This window comes from Vanessa cardui, chromosome 15 (genome assembly GCF_905220365.1).
Source record: "Vanessa cardui chromosome 15, ilVanCard2.1, whole genome shotgun sequence".
Lineage (NCBI taxonomy): Eukaryota > Metazoa > Arthropoda > Insecta > Lepidoptera > Nymphalidae > Vanessa > Vanessa cardui.
The window spans coordinates 43,798-71,366 of record NC_061137.1 but is presented as its reverse complement, the minus strand read 5'-3'; the positions used below and the strand labels follow the sequence as shown (position 1 = coordinate 71,366).

The 27,569-nt window shown below is 40.3% G+C and overlaps 3 protein-coding genes across 4 annotated transcripts; 1 reads left to right on the top strand and 2 right to left on the bottom strand.

Annotated features, from left to right (window-relative positions):
* Positions 1 to 249: 249 nt before the first annotated feature.
* LOC124535754 (elongation factor 1-gamma) lies at positions 250 to 3,799 on the top strand. Its single transcript, XM_047112071.1, has 10 exons — positions 250 to 356; positions 472 to 621; positions 711 to 777; positions 1,037 to 1,179; positions 1,534 to 1,674; positions 1,753 to 1,914; positions 2,148 to 2,287; positions 2,501 to 2,670; positions 2,734 to 2,876; positions 3,396 to 3,799. Exons 1-10 carry the CDS (start codon positions 345 to 347, stop codon positions 3,531 to 3,533), a joined length of 1,266 nt encoding a protein of 421 aa, XP_046968027.1. The 5' UTR covers positions 250 to 344; the 3' UTR covers positions 3,534 to 3,799.
* Positions 3,800 to 4,870: 1,071 nt separating this feature from the next.
* LOC124535810 (titin-like) lies at positions 4,871 to 13,327 on the bottom strand. Of its 2 annotated transcripts, none has more exons than XM_047112170.1 (5): positions 13,032 to 13,327; positions 12,346 to 12,491; positions 9,527 to 12,269; positions 7,357 to 7,730; positions 4,871 to 7,011 (listed from the first exon to the last, which is right to left on the bottom strand). In XM_047112170.1, the coding sequence occupies exons 2-5, from the start codon at positions 12,424 to 12,426 to the stop codon at positions 6,997 to 6,999; spliced, it is 3,213 nt and encodes a 1,070-aa protein (XP_046968126.1). In that variant the 5' UTR covers positions 12,427 to 12,491; positions 13,032 to 13,327; the 3' UTR covers positions 4,871 to 6,996. The 2 variants fall into 2 exon arrangements, with proteins under 2 accessions (XP_046968126.1, XP_046968125.1); XM_047112169.1 differs by having other exon boundaries at positions 4,872 to 7,011; positions 12,346 to 12,509; positions 13,032 to 13,303.
* A 1,930-nt stretch (positions 13,328 to 15,257) lies between these two features.
* Positions 15,258 to 27,569, bottom strand: LOC124535796 (protein stoned-B-like). The gene is made up of 16 exons (XM_047112151.1): positions 27,452 to 27,569; positions 24,088 to 26,409; positions 22,514 to 24,018; positions 22,262 to 22,430; positions 22,023 to 22,174; positions 20,972 to 21,137; positions 20,639 to 20,854; positions 20,414 to 20,558; positions 19,952 to 20,080; positions 19,616 to 19,721; positions 19,261 to 19,429; positions 18,836 to 18,950; positions 18,610 to 18,773; positions 18,105 to 18,259; positions 17,719 to 17,926; positions 15,258 to 17,631 (listed from the first exon to the last, which is right to left on the bottom strand). Exons 2-16 carry the CDS (start codon positions 26,376 to 26,378, stop codon positions 17,499 to 17,501), a joined length of 5,823 nt encoding a protein of 1,940 aa, XP_046968107.1. The 5' UTR covers positions 26,379 to 26,409; positions 27,452 to 27,569; the 3' UTR covers positions 15,258 to 17,498.

The following is a 27,569-nucleotide window of genomic DNA, read 5'->3' as shown; positions in this document are numbered from 1 at the left end:
TAAATAATATTATTAAAGTCATACTTGCTAATTAAATAGCAACTACAAATATTTTATCGAATACAATTCAAGAGTTATCAAACAAAGGATTTGCATTAATTAATACAGTTCCTAATAATGTTAAAAATTATAAATATTTATATATTACTTTTGTAATTTTGCTAAGAATATTCCTTTAGATAATTCTTTAAAACCAGGATCTTTACATTTAGTTGAGGCACTTACTCTAAGATACCAACAAGGTCAAATAGTTTTTCAACGTATGGCAGTGAATGTCAATGTCAGAGAGTCTAAGACCCTCCCCTTACCCCTGTGATCTTTCTCTTTCCGAGTAGACCTCAACCATGGCGGCCGGGGTACGTGTTTTTAAATTTTAAATTATCTACGTGATCTCAACTCATCTAGGTTGTTGGATTGATAGATATTGCTACCATTTTAATTTCTAACATGTAACATGTATATTTTTTATAGGTACTTTATACTTATCCGGAAAATTTTCGTGCTTATAAGGCGTTGATCGCCGCACAGTACTCCGGAGCCGATGTAAAAGTAGCTCCTAACTTTGTGTTCGGCGAAACTAACAAGTCAGATGGGTTCCTGAAGAAGTTCCCGGCCGGCAAAGTGAGTGATGATTATCGAGTTAGTGTAGTGTATGTGTTATCGGACCAGATGTTTTTGACGGTGACGTGTAATGATTGCAATTATTTTAGGTACCAGCTTACGAAAGCTCTGACGGGAAAGTTCTACTCACAGAGAGCAACGCAATTGCCTACTATGGTAAGTCATGAAATAGTTTTAAATTATTTATAACCTTTTAGTTGCTACGAATGAATATGTTCTATAAATATTCAATGTATTTATTTAAATTTACTCAATCCATAACACAGTATGTTATTATTTTTTGATTTCGAATATTTTATTTATAATATTGGGCTTCTAGATGAGATACTTCTATAGCTAAAATATTATCAACTTCTTACTGATCTTATGTTTGATTATTTTTGCCTAATTCTTCAATTGTACATTTTCTGTGAAGTGGCAAATGCTACTCTCCGCGGGTCAGACGTGGCCACACAGGCTGCTATCTATCAGTGGGCATCATGGGCCGACAGTGAGTTGCTCCCTGCCTCTTGCGCCTGGGTCTTCCCTTACCTGGGCATTATGCAGTTCAACAAACAGGTTTAATAATTATTTATGTTAACTATCTTAAGGCAATGTCATTAATGCCAATTATTATTGCAATATTAGTCAATGAATCTCATTTTGCTAGGAATATTTAATTCATATTACCAAGAAAAGAAAAATTTAATAAATTGCCTATTAATCCTACATGATGTAACTTGCAAAGTCTTTAAACTTAAACATTATGTGCATTTGTAATTAATTAAATAATATAATCATTTAATATTACTGTTATTGTTATACCACTTTTAAAGAAAACAGCACCACATTGAGATTAATATGGCATGCATTTATATTATGTCTAGCACATATAACATTTGGCATATGTAATATAATGACTTCTGTTAACAGAATGTGGAGCGTGCAAAGACTGACCTGTTGGCCGCCCTGAAGGTTCTGGACGACCACCTGCTCACACGCACATTCCTGGTCACAGAACGCATCACCCTGGCTGACATCATTGTGTTCTCCACACTGATACATGCTTTCCAGGTTTGCCCTTAAATATTTATTGATTCTAAAATACTTAAGTTTATTGCAAATCTTTAAACTATCTCTATTAAATTACAGAATGTGTTGGACTCCAGCTTACGATCCTCACTCGTGAATGTACAGCGTTGGTTCTTGACGCTGGCCAACCAGCCTCAAGTGTCCTCCGTCACGGGAGCCATCACCCTGTGTGAAGCTCCCCCTACATATAATCCTAAGAAGTGCCTCGTGCAGTCCAAGAAGGTAACGCTATTGTACCTAACAAAATATATGTTTAACAAAAGGTAGTCTTGATGCTAGAAGTATTTTCTACAAACAGGGAAGATTAATGGGTGTGCTTAAAAATTAATGTATTTCAATTTATATAAAACTTAAATAGTTTTTATTATTCACTTAAACCAATATTGACTAATATCACTTAAAAACACAAACCTTGATTTTATGTTTTAATAAATATATATAAATTCTCTTTCCAGGACGGTGAAAAGAAGGAAAAGAAGGCTGAGAAGAAGGAACAGTCCAAAAAGAAGGAGGAGAAAGCAGAGCCCGCGTTAGATGACGACATTGAAGAGAAACCCAAAGAGTCTAAGGACCCTTTTGACTCCATGCCAAAGGGGTGAGCTAAGACATTTGTGCTTTGTAGTATTGTTATTTTAGAAAAAAAAAAAACAAAATTTATGTCTCATCATTTCAAAATTATTATTATTCTTATATAAGGTTCAACTTTATTTATAGTGTAATTATTGACACCATATGATGCACTATTTAACAGTTACCTAAGATCATTATACAACAGTATAAATCCCAACTCTCACTGCTTGTTACATAGTACCTTCAACATGGACGATTTCAAGAGGTGCTACTCGAACGAGGACGAGGCAGTGTCCATCCCCTATTTCTGGGAGAAGTTTGACCCCGAGAACTACTCCATCTGGTACGCCGAGTACAAGTACCCCGAGGAACTGTCCAAGGTGTTCATGAGCTGCAACCTCATCACGGGTGAGTAGGAGTCTGGCTCGAATGGGGCCGCCCGGGGCGAGTGCTAACGCGAGGTGTGCGCAGGCATGTTCCAGCGCCTGGACAAGATGCGCAAGCAGGCCTTCGCGTCCGTGTGCCTGTTCGGCGCCGACGACGACTCCAGCATCTCGGGCGTGTGGGTGTGGCGCGGCGCCGGCCTGGCCTTCCCGCTGTCGCCCGACTGGCAGGTGAGGGAAGCGGCCGCCCTGGCCTCAGCCTCCTCCCCATTTAGGAATGGAGAGGAGGCTGCTGAGATGGATTCAGTTTCTTGCGGTGTGATAGATTTTTTAAATTTATAGAAATAAATAAAAAAATATAAATATATAATATACTATAAATATGAGAAAACATCACATACATATTATTCTCTGATCCCAATGTAAGTAGCAGAAGCACTTGTGGTATGGAAATCAGAAGTAACGACGGTACCACAAACACCCAGACCCAAGACAACATAGAAAACTAATGGTAATCTACATCGACTCGGCCGGGACTCGAACCCGGGACCTCAGAGTGGCGTACCCATGAAAACCGGTGTACACACCACTCGACCATGGAGGTCGTCGAAATACTATGTTTTCCTTGGCTGCCAAGCTCGAGTCATCTTGAGTAGTAAACAGAGCCACGTGAAAGGTCACTAGCTCGCATGTGCTCTCTGGGCTAAAATATATTTAATTTACTAAAAATGTATTGTTTGTTTACTCCAGATTGACTACGAGTCGTACGACTGGAAGAAGCTAGACCCCAAGAGCGAGGAGACCAAGAAGCTGGTGCAAGATTACTTCTCATGGTCCGGTACCGACTCCAAGGGTCGCAAGTTCAATCAGGGCAAGATTTTCAAGTGAGAGGCGTCGCGAGCTCCCGCGCCGCTGACCTCAGTCCTCCCGTCTATAAAATGTTTAAGAGTAACTTTTTGATACTACACCACAGAACGTTTCTATGATCACATAATTTATATGTACAATAATATACGTCTAAGTCGTCTGTATGTCAGTGAGTGCGGCAGTCATATTTATATTGTAAAGCAAATGCATTTATGTGTCCTATCGAAACAGCCATGATTATTTTCGCGATTGTATGAAGGTAACAAATAAAATTTGTTTTTTATTTACGAAAGTTTTTCATTTGCAAACTGTCAGATTTCGGCCACTGGGCAATTACCAATGGGATTCAAATTTTGGGAATTTCACCGCGCCCTGTGGGGTCGCAGCGCACTGGCCGATTATCGAAATAACGACCGTCGTCGATATGCATGGGGGGCATTTCCAATTTTGGTCCCCACTTTCGTCATAATTTATATCTTCCAGAAGTATATTTCCACTGCAATCTTTCATGATACATTTTTAAATCTACCATCTAGGTTTCCGGTCGTTTCTCATTTTTATTTAAAATTAGTTGAGTAATGAGTATTGCTCGCTACCCGAGCGCTGGGAGTAGAGCGTGTAACGTGCGCGCATCTCTCTCCCTGGCGGTCTACTTTGTGTTTGAGGCATCCGTATACTGTCTACTTAAATGTATTCGCTCGACGGCGCGGCTCCGTGTGGGAGTACCGGCGTGCGTTACTCGAGTGCGAGCAAGCTACTCGCGAGATGTATACGTAAGAAAAAAATAGGAGACTGATTTGCCACAAATTTTTGAATACTCTAATACAACATACAACAACAGCCTGTAAATTCCCACCGACCTCCTCTCCCTTTGAGGAGAAGGTTTGGAACATATTCATCACGCTGTTCTAATGCGGGTTGGTGGAATACACATGTGGCAGAATTTCTATGAAATTTGTCACATGCAGGTTTCCTCGCGATGATTTCACCGCTGAGCACGAGATGAATTATAAAGACAAATTAAGCACATGGATCAGCGGTGCTTGCCTGGGTTTGAACCCGCAATCATCGGTTAAGATGCACGCGTTCTAACCACTGGGCCAGCTCGACTCGAATATAGAATACTCTAATGTTTGTGTCAAATTTCTTATTCTTACGTAGGTCCTTATCTGTATAATGTATCTCAATTAATTTGCACTTATGTGGGTTCTGGCTGATTAAGGTCGGACCAGGTGATGTTCATTTATTAGTGCGTGGTGGTGAGGATCGGATTTTTTAAACTAAATGTCTATTTTTAGCCGTACAGAGTCCGGATGGGAAGCTAATTTCATATAATTAAATGTTAAGGTCAATAAAAATACAAAGTTGGAAAGCAAAAATTTATATTTCAGACTTTTGTCTAAACTGTAGAAGTACTTTAACATTGGTACATACATTCTTACTTATTATTGCATGAAAGTAACTAACAATATGACAATACGCAGAAGAAAACGAAGGCGAGCGAAACGGACCAGCACCGGATGACTTGCAAGGAAATTAACCTCTATTGCTATTGATTACCCAAATAAAGTATAAAGCGGATTGCATTACCGAACAAACGCGCGCGAGTTAAGAGATAAGCAAGATTGATACATGGACAACTTGCTCATTGGATAAATCATACATTCTATTCCAATCTTATATTTTAACATCTTTGGATTTCGGGTATATTCAATAAATATATTAAATGCTAAAAATTATATAAACATCATTTGTGATGTAACTACTATTTGTGAAATTTTCAAATTCCGTATTTCCATTTATCTAAATAGCTATTAACTGTTCCAAGTGACATAAATAAAAGTATTAACATTTCAAAATGGTTAACACTAATAATCCGATAAAACGATTACAATATTTTGTAGGAGCATGAGGAAGAAACCGCCTCACCCTTGCCGTACGAGCACATCGCTGTCACGAATAACTCACCTACAGATTTAAAACATCCCTGACCCGTACAGGTATCTGACTACTCGTGCACTTTAAGGAGACGTTTTTGTAAACACAAACATTTAGTTCTACTGCACCGAATCGGGTTGAAACAAAGAAATGTATAATTTTGACTCATGATATGTGCGAATACCATGACCATGTTTTAAATGCAGTTTGCACTGCTATATTTTTTCTTAATAGTAAAATACTTTGATAGTAAAGGTTTTAAAACACTATTTCTTTAATTTCGGTCCAATTCGTACAAAATGTACAATCATTCGACAAAATGTTAAAGACGTTATTAAATTTTTGTAACACGTTTTAGATATTTTTGTTCCAATTGGTCTGAATAAAATAATGATTATTCGATATACTAAATAGCTAAAGCAGAACAAAGTGATACGTATGTCGTGTAAATGGCAGCTCTGCGACATCAAACACATCCTTGTATAAGTAGACCTCACATTGTATCTACCTGTTTAGATTACCATACGTAACGGCTCATTCCTTCATTGTAATACTATCCGTCCCATCTTCACCTGTAGGTACAAGAGACGGGCGATACAAAAGCGATCAAAAGATTTAATTAAAATTTTAAAACTTCGCTATGATGTCCCCGTAGAGTGAAAATATATGAAAAAAAGGTATGTTCTTAAATATAATCAAATGATTTTGTTTTCTATCGATGTGATCCGCTTTATTGAGACTGTAGTACAGGAAACTACAAGACAGTCCGAGACAAACTAGTCTCAAGAATAAAATAAGTGACGGTATAGTTTTAAAGTCGAATAAAATTTCTCTCTACGGCGACGACTTATACTTTAGAATAATAAATAATTTTTGCTTTCTTTCTGTACAATATATAATAAAGAGGTCTGCAAATATGAATACAAGCTGAAATAACAGCAGCCGGAATGAGCGAACTGCTAATTGAGCAAACACTTGTTGAATCATTCAAACGTATACTTTCTTCATTCCAACATACCTATTTACAAGTAGTTCCTACGATACAAACATTAATCAGAATAATGGCTTCAATATTTATTAACACTAGATAAAGAAATATGTAAATTATAATCGATTATCTAAATAAAGATAGTTTGAATAGGAAATTATGAATGAAGGAATATTATTAATTTGAATAATATGACTAGTTTGAATAAGGATGTGGTTGGTCGCCACCGGTCACTCGGCTAGCGTTTAAGGCAGCTTCGCTCTATCACTGTCCGTGAATCCTATTTAGATACTATAATACAATCAGTACATACAACCGCGTAACGAAATATTATACACGAACAATTTAATAAACATCAAAAAATGCAATCGAGGGTCAACGATGGATAGTAAGAATTACAAACGACGCTATAAATTTATATAAGTACCTAACGGGTAAATTTACATCTCAAAAATGATAACATCTCGTCTCAGGTCAATAGAGAATAATATATCTTATAAAAGGTTAAACTCGGAGACAGACAAGTAAGGTACGGTGAGCGGGGGCGACGGCCGCCGGTCATTGGGGCAGCGTCTGAAACAGAACCGCAGTTGTGATATATTATTACAATATTAAACTGCTACCATAAATATGTATGTCGGAGGCAATTAATTAAATCTCTAAACATTGTTTACTTATTTGTAAAAAATAAAGTTACAATAATGGTTTTTATTGTAATTGGCTTTTCCGAAGGACATACAGACACAGAGCAACTATGTTTTGTACTATTTATAATATAATAATTATAGATGAATAATAACTGATAGATTTTTTTGTATATATAATTGGGTTGTAGGATGATTTAGATAAGGCCCGGCAGGTAGCGATCAAGTCTAGTACTGTCTTTCTATATGTTAGTGTTCAGTATCGGTTCAGTACCGTATCTGCGTGGCTGTGTTGCAAGTCGAGGTCGGCGGTGAAGGGCGCGATGTGCACGTTGACCTGCACGAGGCCGCCGTCCTCCTCGAACTCGAGCGACGAGGAGCTGACGGTCAGGTGGCGCGAGTCGTCCTGCAGCAGCGGCAGCTCGTCGTCGGGCGGCGCGTCGGGCGCGTCGGGCGCGTCGGGCGCGTCGGGCGCGTGGCCGTGCGCGTGGCACTCGCAGCGGCAGCGCTCGGGCGGCACGTAGCTGAACACCACCGAGTCGCGGCCGGCCGCCGGGAGGGTTTGGATGCGCTTCGGCTGCTTCCGTCGCTCCGGCACCTCGGAGAAGTCGATCCAGTCCGATTTCCCTCTCGGCTCCATGCCACTTGCTAAATTACGTAATATTTAAAAGAAATACTTTGACGCAATCTTCGCTGTTCGGAAAGGCTTTTTCATAGTTCACAGTTAATAAAATTAGCTAACTGATATTGATACCGTTCGACTCGAATATGTAGGTTTTTTTCTCAGGACATATATGAGACTTTGGGGCAATGCGACAAATATTGAATCGGTTTTCATTTTACAAAACACCTATTTATAATTTTGGAGCTCGAGACTCCTTTCAGGATAATTTGGATCCCCATTATATTTCCAATGTCATATATATTTTCGAGAAACATTTATATACCGTTTTGATATAATCAGTGATTATTATTATCTATAGGGGAAGGTTGCTATGATTGGACCACATAACTTTGTGACATCATATCTCCTGAAATATCATCGACAAACGGAAACCAAATGTTTTAATATAATGCTATTTATGTAAATTGATGATAATTAAATTATTGGCAATGAAGGTTGGGCGATTTTAAAAATATACTAAAATAACTTTTCAATGAGGAGTTGCTTTCTTTGGACCACTGTCACTTTGAATGGACCCCTAAGTTGCCATCATTGGACTTAGAAACATTTGTATTAACGGTCCAATGAAGGTGACTCAAGTAAAACACAAAATAAGAATTACTTTTTTATTCAAAAGTTTTTATAATAATCACATATAAATATATTTTTTTATACGAATATTATAATTTACACGAGATCAACAAGTTTTATCGGTCATTATGTATTATTATAATGACTGATAACAATCACTTTAATTTCGAGTAGGGACTTTCATAAAGAAAAAAAAATCATATTTATTTAATTTCACACAAATTTTCATACGGAAAATTCATACAGACAAAAACATTTCTTTGAATTATATTAAGTCAAAATAAGTAATTCGATAAGTTTCTTTGATTGGACCGGTCCAATAATGGCGTCACCATAGTGGTCCATTGATGGCAACTAGGTATATCCACAGAATGAAAAACTTTCATAAATGCGGCACATTACTCTTCAGAGGATTATATAGATGATAAAAAGCGTCGCGCTAGTAAGTACTTGTTACTTTTTAATGAGGATATATTATCTATTACAATAATTTAAAACGGGATATTTACCACATTCTTTTATTTTTATTGTTCGCATTGTGACATTTATAGACAATGTCGAAATATCGACAAATTAAAAAAAACATGGTGAATATCCCGTTTAAAATCTAAAAATAAAAAATAGTAGTAAAATTTTAAATATTTTTGTTTTATTCACAATTTGTGTATTTATTCACAAATCTATTATATACTATATATATTTAATTATATTAATTTAATGACTTAATTTATTATTTCAAATGATGGAAAAGGGTCAACATTGACTTGCCGGCTTTACGTTAATTAATATATTTCTTTAAAATAATCTCATTCTTGTCTCATCCTTCGTAAAATTAACGAAATAATCTACTAAAAACCGTAAAGGAAGAATTGAATTGCATTTAATAAAGGATATTTTTTCGATTGACGTGCATCTATATTTTGTATTGTGAATATTCGTAGCCAACATTTTTCAAGATCGAAGCATTACAATACTTCTAATTAAACACTACCACAGTTTCGTTTACACCCAACTTTAAAATTGTAGAAAACTGAGAGCGGAACTTTAATTTAAATATGAAATAGCGACTATTATATTTACATTGTTAAATTATTATTCATTTGAATAAATAACTAGTCATATACATCTATGAAATACCTTATTTTCAGTTTCATCATTTCATATCAATTTAGCAAAAGTCATAGCTTACCGTCACCACCACTTCGAGAACGAGCTCGAACGTTGCGCGGTGGAGGAGGCGGGGCCGCGTCTGAAGCGGTTGAGGCAGCACGCGCACGCCGTGGTAATCGGATGTGCAGCCGCTCGCCGCTAAGTTCCGCTACGTTGGTACTGGGCGTCGGCACCGACGGGGGAGTTAATGCACCCAATGCTCCCCCCGCACTTCGGGTTGCCCTTGGTCGCTGCACCCCAGCGACATGAATGTCACTGCGTTCGCGTACTGGGATCATTGGTAATGCCAGCGATCGCTCCAAGGGAAGCGTTGTTGGTACGTACGGCAGCTCTTCGAATGATTCTTGTACAACGAGACCTCGACGCTCTGCTTCGCTCCCTCCATGAGTCGTCGCCACTTCCGAACTCGCTTCTGACTCTGAAGAGTCGCGTCCAGTGTCTGGCGGTGGACTTGTGTTAATTTCTCGAACCGTTTGTTCGTCGCCTATTTCACCGATCATTCCTTCGCTGGTTGGCAAAACCTCATTAACTTCGACCTCAATATTTTTCAAAGTTGATGTCGGCTGTGACAATTCATTTGCTTGGACTTCCTCAGTCTCTGGAAAACTCGGAATCGATTCTGATATCTCGCTAGTAACACTTGGTGTTTTCGTTATACTAAACTGAGTGCTGAAAACTTGTTCTTTGCTTCCTACGTGGGTCGTGAATATTATCCGTTCTTTTCTTCTGGGACGATCTGTGACATTTGCGACTGTCGCAGTATCTTCTGGCACCGCTGTCTCCGTACATCCTGTGTCAGAACTTTGTCCGGACACGTTGTTCGTATTATTGTCGGGAGTGCATTCCATTTCTGGTTTTCTCGCAATATGTTCAATATCAGAAGTAGATTCTACATTTGTAGTTAATTCAGTAGAAGCGGTCTTCTCAGTCGGAGAGTGTAAGGGAATAATAATGCTCCCATCGGGTAGAACAGTTCGCTGGGTCCGTTTTGGAAGGGATATGGGAGTCACGGATGCAATAACTGCATTTCGTTCGAGTGGAGCTCGCTGTTGTGGTGCTGAAGCAGGACGTGAAACCTCGCGAGCAGAAACTGTTTCTTTTGAATTTACTTCATCAGGTGGTGTATGTAAGGGGATATGAATAATTCCATCCTTTGAATCCTCATAATACTTAAGTTTTTCTCCTCGCTGTTTTTCTATAGTTGGTTGTGGAAATTGTCGTTGTTGTTGAACTACTGGAGACGCATCACGAGAACCTGGTGAAGGTGAAGCACCACTTCGCCTTGGTGTCTTAAACAACGATAGTACTGAACCTTTTATTTTCCCTGTTGAAGAGGGTGTTGCAGAGCGATCACGACTTTTACTACGAGAACGGCCCTCGTTAAGACTTTTTTTGCGACGCAATGCATCAGATGGGGAGTCTGGAGATGCAATAGTCTCACGTGACTTGAAAAGTGAACAAAAGGATGATTTTCTTGACACTGGCGCACCACATGGGGAGGGTGTTCGACTGTCTCGCTGTCGTCTCGTCGTAGTTTGTGGGCTTGTAGGCTCGTTGGGACGCGCAGGTCGATCGTTTAACTCTAGCGTTACTGGTTTTCGTGCAGGCTCTCCGCTGATCAAAGTTCGTTCACTTTCTTCATCGTCGTCATCTTCGTATTCATCGTCAGGCTTAAGTTTTATTCTTATTATGTCTTTTGAACGATTACCACGTCGTTGCACTTCAGGCTGAGCTGGTTCACGGCGATCTCTCGATCTTGCTCGGCGCTCTTCCACTTTTGCCCGGTTCCTGGTTTCTTTTAATCGCTTTTCATCATCTAATGATGTAGTAGACGGCGCAGGGCCTGGAACGGGTGTACTGCTTGGTGCATTTGGTGAAGTGAGCCGAGGAGCACTAGCTGGTCGCGTATTCTCAACCGTTACTTCCGTTCGTACTTCACGACGGTCACGCGCATCGACTGGTGGGAGCGATGCAACTTGAACAGGTGTGGATTGAATATCAGGAATACAAGTTACAGTTTCATTGGTCAGCTTGGCCATTTCGAGGAGCCTTTCTTCAACAGCAGCTGTGCATATTTCAGGGTCTGTCTCTATCGGCTTCGGCCCACAAAATGATGTTTCAAGCAGCATTTTGTGCGGTGAAGGTGAACGGGAAGTGCCCGAAACTACAGAAAGCCTCGATATTCGACTAGCGTGACTAAATCCAGAGAGTGCCGAATGCGCGGAACACTGAGATCCAACACTAGAGAGACGGCTTGTTCGGCCCGATACAGCGAGGAGCGCAGCCTCAGAACTTTGACTGTCTTTACGTGAGTGACGACGAGAAGGCGGTGCTGCTGATTGTGCACGCGTGTCAGTGCCTCCAGGCGCACCTTCTAAAAACGCAAGTTCTTCAGTAGACGAACGCAGGTCTGCCGCCCCGTCTTCTCGAAAGCCGAGTTCGAGGCGAGCGCGTGTATCTTCGCCGTTACCCCCACCCGCAAACAGTGCCAATTCAGGTGAACTATCCCGCGAATCCTGGTGACTAGAGCTGGATGCGCGAGATATATCGATGCGAGGAGCTGCTGGCGTTTGCAGAGCTGAAGTGGTTGGCACAGTCGTCGTGGTGTGAACAGCAGGAGACGAGTGTGACCTTGCGCGTTGTTCTGGTGGTGCGAGACTGTCGACACCGCCTGACGTCGACGCAACGACACTCGATGTCGAACTCACTGGATCCTCACGGATCTCAGGTAAACGAATAGCTTGTTTATTTTCCGGACTAGACTGCAAATGTAAATGATATACATGAACCACTTGATAGCGAAACCACATTTTATGTCGATCAGATCGATACACTCACCTCTTCCGAAACGTCGTGATCAAAGGAGGCAATTGGCGCGGGCCCGCGGCGCGGCCGGCGCTCGGCGCCGCTTGCCGCCATGCGCCCGCCGCCGCCGCCGCCGCGACGCTCTGCTCACACTCGCTGACCACGAGCTGTGCTCCTGACTTTCACATTTGCCAGAACTGAGTAACAATGATATATTATTTTATTTCTTGATATAGTAAATACGAAAGTAAATCTACTAAAAGTCATTAACAACGGTCAAATACATCAATGCTGTGCTTGATGTATCGTTTGTGATCTTTATTTTTTTGAAGTGCCACAATATATCATAAATGTATTTCATTTTATTATTTATGGATCACTCATGTTTTAACAATTCATTGTAAATTTAAACAATAATGTTTAAATTTACAGGTTAGAAGGGAAATTATTATGAATTACGGTTTATTACTAATATCTATGTTCTTTCCACTAATATCAGTAGAATGTAAGAAAACTCTATAGTTTAATTATTTAGATGAAGAGACAGTCACATGGGAGCAACAGTGGATGGGTTCTCTAGATAATTGCAATGACTGCGTTTAGTAGGTTAATAGGTCATTAAGTTCACGACAATCTCTTATCTACACCACTCGGGGTTCAATGACACTGAAAGATTTTACAGTTGTTAACTTTGAGCCGACACATAACATCATACGTACTGGAGCTGAGGAAATTTGACAGCACTGTCCACTGGTCATTAATCCCAATCGATTTACTGAGTCACTTCACCGCCGGTAGCGACATTCTCGTCCAGTTCCGATATTTATATCAAGAGTATCGACATAAAGGTTGTGCGGAGGACGCAAGAGAGCGATCGCACGGTGGTGCTGCGTGCGCCCGTAGGCGGCGGCGCTCGGGCGCGTCGCGACAGTCGCGGAGGCTGGGGCCGCTCGGGCGGGCTCTCGGGTGGCGAGCCGGCGCGGGCTGTGCGCCGCGGTGCGCGTCACGCTGCTGCTCGCGGAGGGTGTCGGCGCGAGCTGCCGCTCCGTCGCTCCCCTCCGCGCCCCATCGAGCGCTGCGGGGCGCGTGCGCGTAGCTGGCGCAAGCGCCCGCACCGTCAACGTCTCCCGTCATCTAATGCGATGTCGTCGGGCAGGGCTGCCATGATCGGTTTCGTTAGCTAAATATAGTGTAACCTCCGCACTAGAATCGATATCGACGTTTTGGACGGGTCACTGGTTTAATTTTGTGACATTTATAGTTGTGGTCACACATTAACCACTCATTCAAATAACTTTTTGGACTCGGAAACAAAAATTGAAGACACGAATCCAAAGCTTATGATGTTATGTTTAAAATGATTAAAAATCTATCGCACAAGACGTGCCTGGCAACATTACACTTTGATTTAGGAAGGAGAAACAAAAACAGTTAAGTATATGACATAGTTCGGAAACGATGACGTCCGCGACTTGAATGGTTTGCTATTTCACAAACCTTTAAAAGCAGGTAAATTACGCAAATTTGGTGCTAGGGTATTGTTATTCACGTGTATTGCGCCTTAATCAGACGTCTTATGTACTACGAGTAATAACTGAAGGGAATTCATTTCTCGACAACTTTGCGTGTGCGTGCGGTGTCACGAGTGTGATGACACCACTGACCCAGTTAAGGGCGAACTACAGGTTTTATTATGAACTATCGACCCGCCCCGGCTTCGCACGGGCGGTAATACTAATACTAAATATAGTACAGAATGTCATTATATACAAAATTTCATAGCTTCTTCATCATTACACAATACAAACCGCTGTCCCTGCGTTTTATTCTATAATATCTTCGACAATATACATTAACATTGACATATCACATGCTGTGAACGACCTTATTGATCTATGCCCAATGTATTTAAGGTTCTTTATTGGATAATGATCAATTATGTATTGCTTAAAATAAAAATGGTTTTTTTTTTATGGTATAGGTTGGCGGACGAGCATATGGGCCACCTGATGGTAAGTGGTCACCATCGCCCATAGACATTAACGCTGTAAGAATTATTAACTATTCGTTACATCGTCAATGTACCACCAACCTTGGGAACTAAGATGTTATGTCCCTTGTGCCTGTAGTTACACTGGCTCACTCACCCTTCAGACCGGAACACAACAATACTGAGTACTGTTGTTTGGCGGTAGAATAACTGATGAGTGGGTGGTACCTGCCCAGACGGGCTTGCACAAAGCCCTACCACCAAGTGACTGGTTACTGTGAGTAATCCCAAGAAAATAAAAGACATATACAATCGCGGATTTGTTGCATTGTTTTAAGATACTCTTGTTGGGTTTAACCAGCGTTTGCAATGTATGCTCAAAAATGTGTTTATTTAAGACATAACGTTAGAAACCTCGTAAATTATCTGTGTTTTACTATTTAAAAAACCACACCATAATACCTACGTTATGTAATTTTAAAGATCTAAGCATACACGAACAATACAAAAACTAAGGAGATATCATGAGCAAATAAGAGTTTGTCATATTGTTCCAAACAGGAAAGACAACCATTATTAGAAGGACATTATTCTGTACATCGATCTCTAATCACGCGTCGCAGGAGAGTTGGCCTTTTATTCTTAATTACTATTGTGTTTGTATCTCACAAGTAAAACTAGACATTTCATATTTGCTTTGAATATAACAAGCTGAGAAGATTCACTTAAGCTGGCCAATCCACTGAGGACGTTACAGACGGAAAAATCTTCGGGAATTACAATCGGTCTATCAAAAGAAAATTAATATTTCTATATATATTTTAACCTATATAATATTAATTATATAATGTATCTTAGGTGAGATATGAGAAATTCAAGGACAAGCTTTACGCATAATAAATCCCTTACGATCAGAGCAGAGCTATATGAATTCGCAAACACAAATGAAACAACATTTCGACAATCGTATTTATTTTATTGACAACACAACATTATAGTCCACGCGCGGTGGATGGAGTGCCCGCGACTGTCACGGAGCTCGGCACGCGCGACACTCACGCAGTCACGCAGTCACGTCAGTGTCACGCCGCGTCGCGTAGATACCATCCGTACCTACCCGTAACGCGCGTCGCGTGACTCGCTCCGTGCGGGCGAGGGTCGTCTAGTATACGGATACAACAATCAATATATCATATGTATTAGCTTCTCCAAACTATATTATATTTGTTAACGCTAGAGATAACGATATATTTATGTCATTACTCTTATTTATAGTCAATGAATGGTTAAGAGAATATGACGTCAACAACAAACAATAAATTGTTTTACAATATACATACATCGGCAATATCTATACAATTACTAGCACAGAACAGATATATTTCATTAAGCTTACGAGGAAAGACGTCGTACCGGACTCAGGTAACGCAGAACACTACCGACATTTTGAATGTGTAGCGTACTAGGTATTTATTCAATAAATTAATAGGTTTTATTTTTATTTAAATATTTTGAATATTACATTTGTGCTCCACCAAATAAATAATTAGTTATTAAGTAATCGTCGTTACAACTGCTAGAACCATTCGTATTACTTTCTCATAATATCTAATAATACAATATCAATAAGTCGTAGCAAGTGTAAATGTCGTCTCAATGTTAAAGTAGAAAAGTTCAAAACTAGATAGTTCGAGTACACGAGTTTACAGCACACAGCACTACTCGAGTTAAAGACGGGCGTAGGAGTAGTAAGAGTAGTCGCTTAGGTGTAGAGTACGAAAGCTATTGTAAATAGTATCGCTTCAAGCTAAGCCTTCCAACAGTGTGTACCGGTGTGCCCGTCGCGTCGGTTAGACAGCTTGGATGGCCCGAGCCGGTCGCTGCGGGTACACATACACATTTTATCCAACACCGTTCCACATTACACACGGTTTAATCTCTTAAATAAGGTTTCCTTTGCCGAGTGTTATGTCATAGCCACGTAAAATAAGTAGTAATATGTACTTGGACCTTTCATTTGCTTAACTTTCTCTTCGATATATAAAAGCTTTTCATAAACATAGCGAATAAAATATATAATAAGTGAGCAGTCACATGCCTGGTTCTAGTACTACACATAGATAGATTCCATAAAGATATTATTATACTCTTACATAAATATTAGTATAGATTACATAGTGGTAGGCTAAGTAACGCATGTGCCATATCTCACAACGTGCAGCCGAGCGGCAGCGTCCGCTGAGATAAGCGCACTTCTACCCGTAGCGGTGGGGTTGTCCAAAATATTACTTTCAAGAATATTACAATATACTAAATTTATTTTTTATGTACAAATCTCTTTGGTCTAAACTCCTTCGAAAGGTGTACCACTTCTCTCATAGATGTCACCCTCGTATTTCACAAATTCGCGTTCAATTTGCCGTAAACTTCAATTAACTACATGATATTGCATTGAACTACTAACATACACTTAAGGTAAATTGTACAAAAAATATACACGTAATCCTTTAAACAGGTAACTTGCGAGCGACTCTACTGACCGTCTGTCCCTAGCCTAACTTATCATCTACCATCTTCGAGATCTCTTCCTTTTCTAAATATTCCAATACAATATTTTATAATGTGAATAATAATTTCATGAATAATTTTGTCTACTTCTTTTTCTAATTTGTAACACACACGTACACTATTTTGAAGATAATAAATTCGTGCGACTTTAGCACTTTATTTATTTACAAAAGCCCTATAGAAACTGTCTCAATGTAGTATTCACTCACTAATGTCTATCCCCAGTTCACGTCGCGGGTATCCCCCTCGTATCGTTTTTGTATTTTGATTAATGAACCATATATTTATTTAATTCATAGAAGAGTATCAATCAAATAGAGTAAGCCACAGTTAGCCCTAATATAAAGTCATCATATGCCGTAATCAGCCGCATATAGAACACTATTACAAACAAAAATTGCATTAATACATTTCAAGTATTCTACACTAAGATTGGCGAACATAATATCCACATGTGTCTGTGTTCTGCTTATAGTCGCATTCGTAATTCGTTAGTATTTTCTAAGTCAATTACAAATAATGTTCCGTCATCATCGGCTAGACCGAAAAATATAATGGGGGATCAAGTCTTTCATGGTTGGGACTTAAAATGCTAAGAGGAGCTGAGGTCGCATCGGAGAGCAGAGTCCTAGTCCGAGTCGGAATCCGAGGAAGGCTCGCGCGGAGCCTCTTTGATGGTCTCGCGCGGCGGCTCGGGCTCCTTGGAAGCGGCCAGCGAGTAGGCCGCCACGGCCTGCCCCGAAGTGCGCTCGATGCCCACCCTGTGCACGGACAGACGACATCGTCAGAGTGTGCGCTACGCAGAGCGTCGCTCCGGCGACGGAGGCGTGCGCGACGCGCGTACTCACATGTACTCGTGGCGTGCGAGGTAGCGCACGTACTTCTCGGGCGGGTCGCCGTCGTGTTCCTGCAGCGACACGGAGCGCACGGTGGTGTGCGACACCTGCGTGGCGGGCATCGTGAACTCCACGTACGCCCACCGCGCCAGCTCCTCGGGCACCTGGTCGTACGACGTCAGCGCCATGCGGCACACCAGGTTGTGCGTCGTGTATGCGCCTGCGAGTTTACGTTATACTAGACTATTTCGGGCTACTTTTTAAAATTAATGTTAAACTTTGCAAGCGTGCGAATCTCAAACTAAATTAAAACCAAAAAGTATTGAGAAATAATTAGTGGGCTCAGTGCCCACTCATATGAACACGAATTTAAGAGTTTCTCGAATTCTCCTGCCCACCTTGCCCCTCCTTGGGCAGCCGCGGCATGCGCCACACAATGGCGCGGTGTTGGTGCTCGTACTTGGCCTGCCCCGATGTAACCTCGATGAGCGACTCCTGCAGCGTGTCCACGGCGCCCAGGAAACGCTCTATGCCCTTGATCTTGCCGGTGCGTCTGTGCGTATAGTACGGATAATTTAAGTCGGGGATCTCTTTTCCCAAAAACGAAAAAAAAAACAATGATCACACGAAATCATAATAATAGATAAGTAATTCGAACAAGAATCAAATGAAGTAAGAATATAATAAGGCGAAAATAGTATAATTCACAGCACACCGCCTTCCAACAATAATATTAATTTTAAAAACATCGACGCATGTAAAAATAAGATACTATGTGCACCTACATAAGCCACACAAGCCGTGACAATAGATCAGAAGTTTATAGGCTACCGAATGTTATCAGGCGAATATTTGTATAAAGCTGAGCAATATGGCAAAAATATTCTGATTTAATCGAGAGACCTGTGCGCGGACTTGACGGAACCGTAGCGGAAGTGCTTCTCGACGCGGAAGAGGTAGATCCAACACTCGGGGATGGGGAAGCGCACGGCGACGTCTTCGCACGGCACCTGGCCCAGCTTGCGCGACGCGAAGCCCGGCACCAGCGCGTCGGCCCGCAGCTCCACCTGCCACACACACGCGTCAGCGCCCGCGGCCGCGCCGGCGGCTCGCGGGCGGGCGGGCCTACCTTGTTGCCGGTGACGCACCACACGGCCTTCAGCTGCAGCGGCAGCTCGCGGTTCTTGGGCGGCCGCACTCGGAAGCGCATCAGCTCGATGTAGCAAGCGTCGGGCGGCTTGAACCTTTACGTTATTCACTACCATTAATGTACGATCTTCTTACTTTTATTGCACAGACTTCCTACTTTACTACAGGATAATCTATATAGTAGGTTTTACTTTTTCTGTTCATATTTTACCTTAAAAATTCATCATCAACAAAAGTTAATGATCACAATGTTCTTCGTCTCCTGCAAGATACTTAATATTGTCTTTTAATTATATGTTTATATTTCATAACTTGAAGTGTAAAAAAATCGTAAACTTATCAGAAACAAATCGGCGTGTCTTTCATAGAAAACAGTTATTTATCGTTCACATCGGTATACGGTACTTGATAATCTGCGACTCGGCGAACGCTTGGGGCTGCACGCACGCGTGGAACTCGACATCCTCGACGCGGATCCACTCCTCGGTGACGACGGGGATGATGTCGTGTCTGCCGACGACTTCCTTGCCCTGTCGCCGCAAGTCGTTCACCCCGAGCTCCACGTCCGGCATCCCTGGCGGATGTTGGCGGGAATTGTGGAAAACAAGTAGTGTTCAAGCGGATGTGAAAAACCAAAACATCATTCAAATGTTTTTTTAAATGTTGCTTCACAACGCTTACTATTTATTAGTAGATATATTAGTAGATATATTAGTAGATAACATTATTCTAATATATTTTTAAATAAACAGAATCTTACCACTGAGAAAACCGAGAAAGAAAAGTCGCACGCGAGCTATTTGTTTCAGGACCGAACCTTCAGCGTCCTGTTCTACGTACAGCTCATCCACTGCTGTTATTTGCACCTGCGGCCAAGGCGAAAAAGTGGATACACGCATCGTAATACTAACTTATTAACAAGGTAGAATTTGAGCGACAGAAATAGAGAAAGCTACGGCTTCTGTTAGACATGCTATTTACCAATATGTTTATTGAGTATTATTATATTTATTCTTACAGCTTTTAGCTCAAAACTTATTACATATTAGACTGAATTGTCAGAACATTTTGTACACAAATGTGTAGACTGTCCTACCTCTTCCATCTTGTAAGTGAGCGCGCGGTCGCGGTGCGCCGAGAGACGAAACAGGGCTTCCTCCACACAGCACGAGAACTGTTTCACGTCCTCGTAGCTCAGCGAGCCCAACTTGAATAGCTGTGACACCTGACGTACGAGAGCGCGTTGCTTAGCTAAGCTATGGTGCCATATTTTAATATATCTATTTCTATATTTCCGTCGTTAGCAAAATATTAGTAAAATTTTGTTAAATCAACTTCTGGTTTTGGTAGAATAAATAAAAATTTAGAAAGGAGTAACTACTGGGTTTCTGTCAGTTCTTCTGATATCATATATAGAATCTGATTTCCGAACTGGTGACAGATTTCAGATTTATTTCAATACTGTAAAATGACGATTCAAAAGTGTTTTATGATTGAATAAAGAATATTTAAATAATTAACTTGTATTAAATCTAAATAATTAAGGTAGTTAGTTAACCTGTGGCGCGTGCTCTACGGGTAGACCCAGTTTGCGTAGGTCACTGCCAAACTCCTTGACACCCTGGTAGTCTCCCTGGATCGCGTACGCCGCGAATTGTGACAATTTGTTCGTAATCCGCTCTGCTTTGGTCACCTGCCCCGGCCTAGCATTGAATAAACACTTACACATACAAGGAAATCAGTTGTTATTAAAACAAATAGAACGATTTGAACTTTAACTTACCGTACACCAGGCCGCTCCTTGTAGAAGATTAATTGGAGTTTGACCGTGAAGATCTTGCCGAACTGGTCGAACTGCTGCGCTCCTATTTCGGACACCGAGTAGCATGCCTGTAACGGCAACTCCTGCAATGGTTCCTTGTCGGTCGCGGTGTTCAGCAACTGCACAACTGGGTTGTCGCCCTGGCAGGCCAGACGCACGAAGATCTTTTTCCAAAACCTGTATTTACATATTATAATTCTTGACACGTTTGTATTACGTGCCCTAGTCGAACTCACCAACCTCGACATATCGACATTATAACATTATATATATATTTTTACAGTCTTTACGAACCTCTGTCCCGTTATTTTCTTCTTATTGGGTTGCCGGAGATGCATCTCCCAGCCGGGGCCAGTGTACTTGGTGCGGGGGAAGTCCTCGAGCGGCATCGACACGTCGTCATCGAACAACGGCGTCGGTGGTGTTTCGCCCCCGCTACCGGATCTGCGCCTCGACTCCTCTGTTTGAATAACATTAGCCGTGAAGTAAGCTCTAGTAATAACTATACTTTAAATCTAATCTAATCAAAATCAAACTAATCAAAAATCTAACACACTATTTTAGCCAAGATTTATGAGCACTCTTAAAATAAACTAATTATTTTATTCAATTTAGAATTATCGTTGTTTTCCGGCTTGGAAGGTGAGTGAACCAGTCTGACTGCAGGCACTAGAGTCAACGTCTTAGTTCCAAAGGTTGATGGCACATTGGTGATGTTAGGAAAATAAACCGAGAAATGAAAGAAATCATTTAGTTTTATACTAAGTAACAACATAGGTAGGTAAAAAAGTATAGTTATAGTATAGTATAGTATAGTATAGTTAGTAATAATAGCGAAAATTTAAGACAACATTAAAAAGTATAGTTGTTAAGAAACTAAGGATAAACTTATAACGCAAAATCAATCCGCAAAAAGCTTCTTGTGTCTATTTCTATAAATATGTAAATAAAAAAAGGATAGGTATTATTTAAACAAGATTATATTATGATTATAGATGATAAATAAAAGCATGAAACTAAGACTTGTTGACTTTAAGACAAAATATATGTATTATACACATAAATAATCGTAATTAACTAATATAATTTTGTAGTTTTTTTGCCGGCTCCTCGCAAGAGAATCTTAATTCTGAACCGATGGTACAATTGTGGTTTTATGACTACAACGGGTAAATACCATTCAAAATACTTGTGATTACTATTTCTTGCAGTTTCAATCTCTATTGGCTGGTGATACTTACCACCAGGCGGCCCTTTTACTACTCCCTTACCCATGACATAAAAACCGGAATACCTTAACACACAGCAGAACATGTAAATGTATAGAAAGAGGAAGACGTAATACCTTGGTCAAAAGCGACTTGCTGTTGCATTGGTTCGGCTCCATTTTTATCGAAAGGATTAACCCGCGGTGACTCTGGCAGGGCTTGTGGCCGCGGTGGAGGAGCCAGTACCGGCACTGCGGATTCCGCTGCACCGGCCTCACTGTCCTTTGGTCTGAATTACGTTATACAAGATTGTATTGAATGATACTGAATAAGTGCATTCAATATATTATTATAACTGCATCGTCGCATCGCATACCGAATGAACACCGAAAACGTGTCATCCGTGGACTCCCGCGAGCCCTGATGATCGAGTCGAGGTGTGGCGGCAGGTGGAGGTGGTGCGCCCATGCTTAAAAATGGATCGAAAGCCTCTGCTTCGAATCCGCCAGGCTCTGAATCCGCATTGCTATCATCGCCCCAAGCATCTGCACAAATCGTTAATCAAAATATGAATTAAACGTTACTAACGATGTTGCTATAAATATTTATTCATACGTGTCTATTTTACCTATATTCATATGATTTCCACCAGTCGAATCAAATTTCGCGGAAAATGCATCAAACGCATCTTGAGATTCAGGAAAAGCATCTTGCACCATGTTCTCTGTGGTATTCCAACCCATGTCTGAGTTTGAGTTATTTGCAGATTGGTTTGTCAAAATATTTTCCTGTTCAGTGTTAAAAATATTATTTTGCGTATCTTCGTATGCTTCTTTCGCCATTGTACCAACTGTACCAAAAATATCCATCGTGGGGTTGTAAACATTTGATTGTGGTGTAGTTATATTCTTTTCCTCTGTTGTAAATGGGGTAGTAGTGTTCGATGTCATAACTGTGTCTTCCGATTTAAAACCAGATATGTCAGACTCAGCCTGATTAAATAAAGCAATGTCATTAGAATTACTAAATTCAAATGGATTTTTCTCACTTTCGCTACCGTGTACTTGGTAACCAACATCTGTAATGTCAGCAAAAGGCGAGGCATTTGGGGAAGTCTCATTTACTTCAGCCGATGGTTCAGAACAATCCATCTGAACAGTAACATCATCAACTGCATTTGATTTTTGCACCTCAAACATAGTACTTTGCTCCTCGGGCTCTGTAGTGCTGACAATCATTGTTGAGTCCGTTTCGTTAAATATTAAATTGGAGGATTCATTTCCTGAAGACGATGTAACAACCGGGAACGTGGTATCCATAGTTTTTGTTTCAATTTCAGTAGATAAATCTGGCAGATCATCACTCAGAAAATCTATTTGTTTTTCTTCTTTCTTTGGTGCTGAATATAAACTAAGGATTGCTTCTTTTGTGGGCTTAACGACTGTTGGTGCAGGTGCATCGAATAAGTTAATATCATCACCAGACGATTGAATTGTTACAGGAGGTTGTTGGGGTCTCGGTGGTGGGGCAGGACGTGGTGGACGTGCGGGAGGTGGTCTAGCAGGCTTGTTACGATTATTATCAACTGCAGATGTATTTTCTTCAAGTAAATCGGGTTCGGGCGTAGGACTTGGTGAATGGATATCACGTACTGATACTGGACTTGGTGTTCTCGTTGGTGGGATACGATCGAGCAAATGAGAACTTGTAAATTCCATTTGTCCCGTGACAGTCAAGATTAAATTTTGAGTTTCAGCAGGTAATGGCCTTGTTGATAATTGAGAATCTTTAATTTCCTCTTCCTCAGGGTAACTGCAATCTACCATTGTAGACACTAACTCGAGTTCAGTTGGTTTTACAAGACGTTCATTATCCATTGATAAATTCCCAAATACATCCATTGAATTAGTTTCATCGAACTGCTTCGCTCCAATACCTGTTGGTTCGGCATTTCCAAAAATATCAACAGGTACTGTATCCCCAGCAGGTGGCTCATAGCTATTTTCAAAATCAGAAAAGGGATTGCTTGTGGCAAATGGATTATCACCTGGTGTAAAGTTAGAAGTTTCTGATTCAGACATCATAAACGGATTAAGGACTTCTGTAGTTACGGGAGCCGCTGGTTCATTCATACTCAAAAATGGATTGAAAGCCATCTTGTCGTTTTCTTTAATCTAATTTAAAAACTCTGATTCAAGTAATTTGATTTCTGTTCTTCCAGGGTTTAAGTCGCTAGCAAATGAAGTATCGAAAGGGTCAAATTCTTCTTCAGGAATGCGGGTTGTTGTTGGTGGCTCAGGAGTTAACGCTTTCACTTGAAAAATGTCATCGGAAGGATCTAACAAATCCGTCTCACCTTCAACTTCAGAGGTATTATCACAAGAAAATTCTTTTGCTAATAGTTTTAACTCCGTTTTACTAGGCTTGATATCTGTAGCAAAAGATGTATCGAAAGGATCAGACTCTACGTTTGATAAAAGTTCTTCCGTTGGTTTTGGACCAAGTGGTGTCAAAACTTTAGCTTCTAATTCATTTATGTGATCATGAAGAAGGTCATTTGCTTTAAAGGTATTAATATTTTGGTTTGTTTGTGGATATTCCGAGTGTCTTCTTTTAGCTTGATAAGTTGTATTTTTCGCTAAATCCTCCTCAGAGCGAGTTCGCGTTAAAACGTCTACAAATTGATCGTTGGTCTCAGTTTCTTCGTTTATGTCCTCTGTTATGGATACTTCACGTGTATAATATGGAGTTAATGGTTTAGTAGGCTTTGATTTACTATCAAAGTTGGAACTTTCTTCACCATCGACGTCAAAAACAACATTTTTACTAACTGTTAAATTTTCAGGGCGCGAAGCTCTTCTTTCTACTTTGGGTTCGTCAGCTCTGGGATCAAAATCAGGATCACTAGGAACGCGATAGATTGTTACAGGAGCAGGCGCTCCAATGAGCTCTTGTTCTAAAAGCTTAAGCTCAACTTTTCCAGGTGCAACAATCTTATCAACAATTGTTGTATCAAATGGGTCTATTTCAGTACTATCTATATTAACAGGATCCAAAGGTGAATCTCCGAGTAGTGTTAAATCAGTTGTACTTCCACCTAACAGATCTCGCTGGCCTTTATTTTCTTCATTTTCTCCTAAATCATCAGAAGTAATCGATTCCCTGATACCCGAGGGATTTATTAAATGGATTCGAACGGATGATTTACGCCTGTTATTTAGTTTTATTTGAACTTCCTCTGCACGTGGATCAAAATCGTCGTCGTCTTCTAATATCACAGCTTCTTGTTTTACCTGCTCAAAATTAGCTGCTGGGATTACCGCGTCCGCAAAACTAGTATCAAACGGATCGTCTTGATCAATGTAAGGATCTAGGACATCGAGTTGATCTTCAACTATTCCTTCTGCAAAAACAGTTTCGTTTTTATCAGCTTCAAACGCTGACCACGATTCTTGTAATACTGGTTCGATATTTATTTCCTTTTCTTCTAATTTATTAATTGAAGCTTTAACTTCCAATGATTCTGCTGCCAATAAAGTAAACTCATCGATTTCTATTTCTTGAGATTCTTTTGTTGTTTCCTCACTGACAACAGCGTGCAAATCTTCTTCACTAATATCTTTTTTCTGTTGTATCAGTGCAGTATGTAAAGATACGCTAAGATCGATGGGCGTATTTATAGGTATATCTGTGTCAATGTCCAATATACTCTTCTCAACAGGCTCATTTATAGTTGTTGTTTTAACTGTTATTGTTTCTTTGTCTTCACTGTCTAGCAATAAATCACCAGGTATAATCCGTTTTGGTCTTTTAGAAGTAACGGTAACATTATCTATGCGACCAGTTAGTACCTCAACGGCTACTCCAATATCCAAGCCCTTTTTTCCTTTTGAAGTTTTGACTTCTTGTCCTTTTATAAGAGCATCCACGTGCGATGTATCAAAAATATCGTCGTCTTGAAATTCTTCAGGTGAATCAGGCACATATGCAAGTTTCACTTCTCCCCGCTCAACAGCATCGACATATGAAGTGTCAAATATATCGTCTTGATCATCTTCGTCTTCAGACTCATCATCAGTGACACCGTAGTCACTTTTATCACCGTTGTCGGCCTCTGCAGCCGCAGCCGCAGCAGCTGCCGCTAAATGCGGAAAATCTGCTTCTGTTACTTCAACGACCGGTCTTCGCGGTTCTTCTTTTTCTACTGTTACAACTTCTTTTGGTCCCGCAGGCACACGTTGAAAAAAAGAAGTAGATTTAATTCGATCAAGATCACCTTGTGTTTTCTTAAGTATCGAATCAACACCAGTCGTCAAATCCTTAAATTTTGACCATTCTTCATTTTCTTTAGCCGATCCTTCACTTTCGCCTTGTTGTTGATGTTCTCTTCTATATTTCTCTAGCTCTTCCTCTGTAAAAAGTTCCTCTTCACCTTTACGTTTAGATTTTTTGCCCTTTTTCTTCTTTTTAAGGCCTTTGGGTAACTTTAGCATTATACGATCTTATAATATTTTCTTTATGTTGCTGAAACAAAAAAACGTATTTCAATTATATTTCAATACTTAAAATATTAATGTTTTTTTACTTTCACTCTTAAATTTAAATCTTTCTTTAACGCCGGATATTCAAGACACTGATTGGTAATCTTAGTTCAGTTCAGTATTTTTAAATAATATTTGGTATGATTTAATAAATATACATAAGGATATATATACTGAGTTCCACTAAGACCCACTAACAAAGTAAAAATACACGTTTTGATAGTTAAACACTCATCATATACTCTACCGCTAAGCCGAAATACTAAGTATCGTTGCATTCCGGTTGGAAGACTGTGAGCCAGTATGACCAAGGGGACAAGGTACCGTATCATATTGCTTACAGCGTCAATTTATTGCATCATATTTAGTTTAAATATTTTTAGATTTTTTTCTCTTAGAATTATAAATTAGATCATACTTGTAAAATCTTCTTTGTCCAACAATAGACATGATTGAACTATAAATAATTTGATTTCAGCGGATTATTTGTTTGATATAATTCTTATTATAAACTCTAAAATATATCTTCAGAAAACACCCCCAAATAATTTTAAAAATATTACATAAGCTTTTTTTATTTGAGACTATGTACAAAGGTACATTCCAAAAAAAATGTAAAGAATACTGAAAAGACGGATGACGTTTTTATCTTATTGATCGACCGGAGTGCCTCGGTGTAGTCTGTGCGAGAACAGCTATACACAACGACATACAGAACTGTACGTACATCCATGCAACAATATCTAATGTATGATTTAAAGACATTCGGTGCGCAGTGGGCAGTTGGAGAAGGAAAACACGAGTCGACATGAAATTTCGATACATATGCAATATACATGCCAGTAGGTCAATGAGAACTTTTTGGGTGGAGATAAAAAATGAGAGGAAACGGAATGATAGCGGTCGGGCGATCCGCAGCGACGTTGGCGGAGCACACACAGCGGCTAGCTACGGACACGTACCGGGACCGCCGCCACCTACAGCTAATGGATACCGCTAGCGCGCTACGGGTAAGGACTCTATACCTTCATTGCAACACACGGGTACAGAGGACTCGACACGATCGCGCTGCGTTCGGGCTGCGCTCGAGGGCGCCTGGCTCGGGACTGAGGCGAGAGCGGTGGCGACGGCGGAGGGCGCGCT

What these genes read in the sequence shown, in the direction of transcription:
- LOC124535754 (XM_047112071.1), top strand. An exon ending in GAGCTGCAACCTCATCACGG is followed by an intron (nt 2,671 to 2,733) that starts GTGAGTAGGAGT and finishes AGGTGTGCGCAG; the next exon opens with GCATGTTCCAGCGCCTGGAC. An exon ending in CGCTGTCGCCCGACTGGCAG is followed by an intron (nt 2,877 to 3,395) that starts GTGAGGGAAGCG and finishes TGTTTACTCCAG; the next exon opens with ATTGACTACGAGTCGTACGA.
- LOC124535810 (XM_047112170.1), bottom strand. Translation starts at nt 12,426, where the DNA reads ATGGCGGCAAGCGGCGCCGAGCGCCGGCCGCGCCGCGGGCCCGCGCCA. An exon ending in ATCACGACGTTTCGGAAGAG is followed by an intron (nt 12,270 to 12,345) that starts GTGAGTGTATCG and finishes TTACATTTGCAG; the next exon opens with TCTAGTCCGGAAAATAAACA. An exon ending in TTCTCGAAGTGGTGGTGACG is followed by an intron (nt 7,731 to 9,526) that starts GTAAGCTATGAC and finishes TACGTAATTTAG; the next exon opens with CAAGTGGCATGGAGCCGAGA.
- LOC124535796 (XM_047112151.1), bottom strand. Translation starts at nt 26,378, where the DNA reads ATGCTAAAGTTACCCAAAGGCCTTAAAAAGAAGAAAAAGGGCAAAAAA. An exon ending in CCTGGAAGAACAGAAATCAA is followed by an intron (nt 24,019 to 24,087) that starts ATTACTTGAATC and finishes TCCATTTTTGAG; the next exon opens with TATGAATGAACCAGCGGCTC. An exon ending in TCCGTCAAGTCCGCGCACAG is followed by an intron (nt 18,260 to 18,609) that starts GTCTCTCGATTA and finishes CTATACGCACAG; the next exon opens with ACGCACCGGCAAGATCAAGG.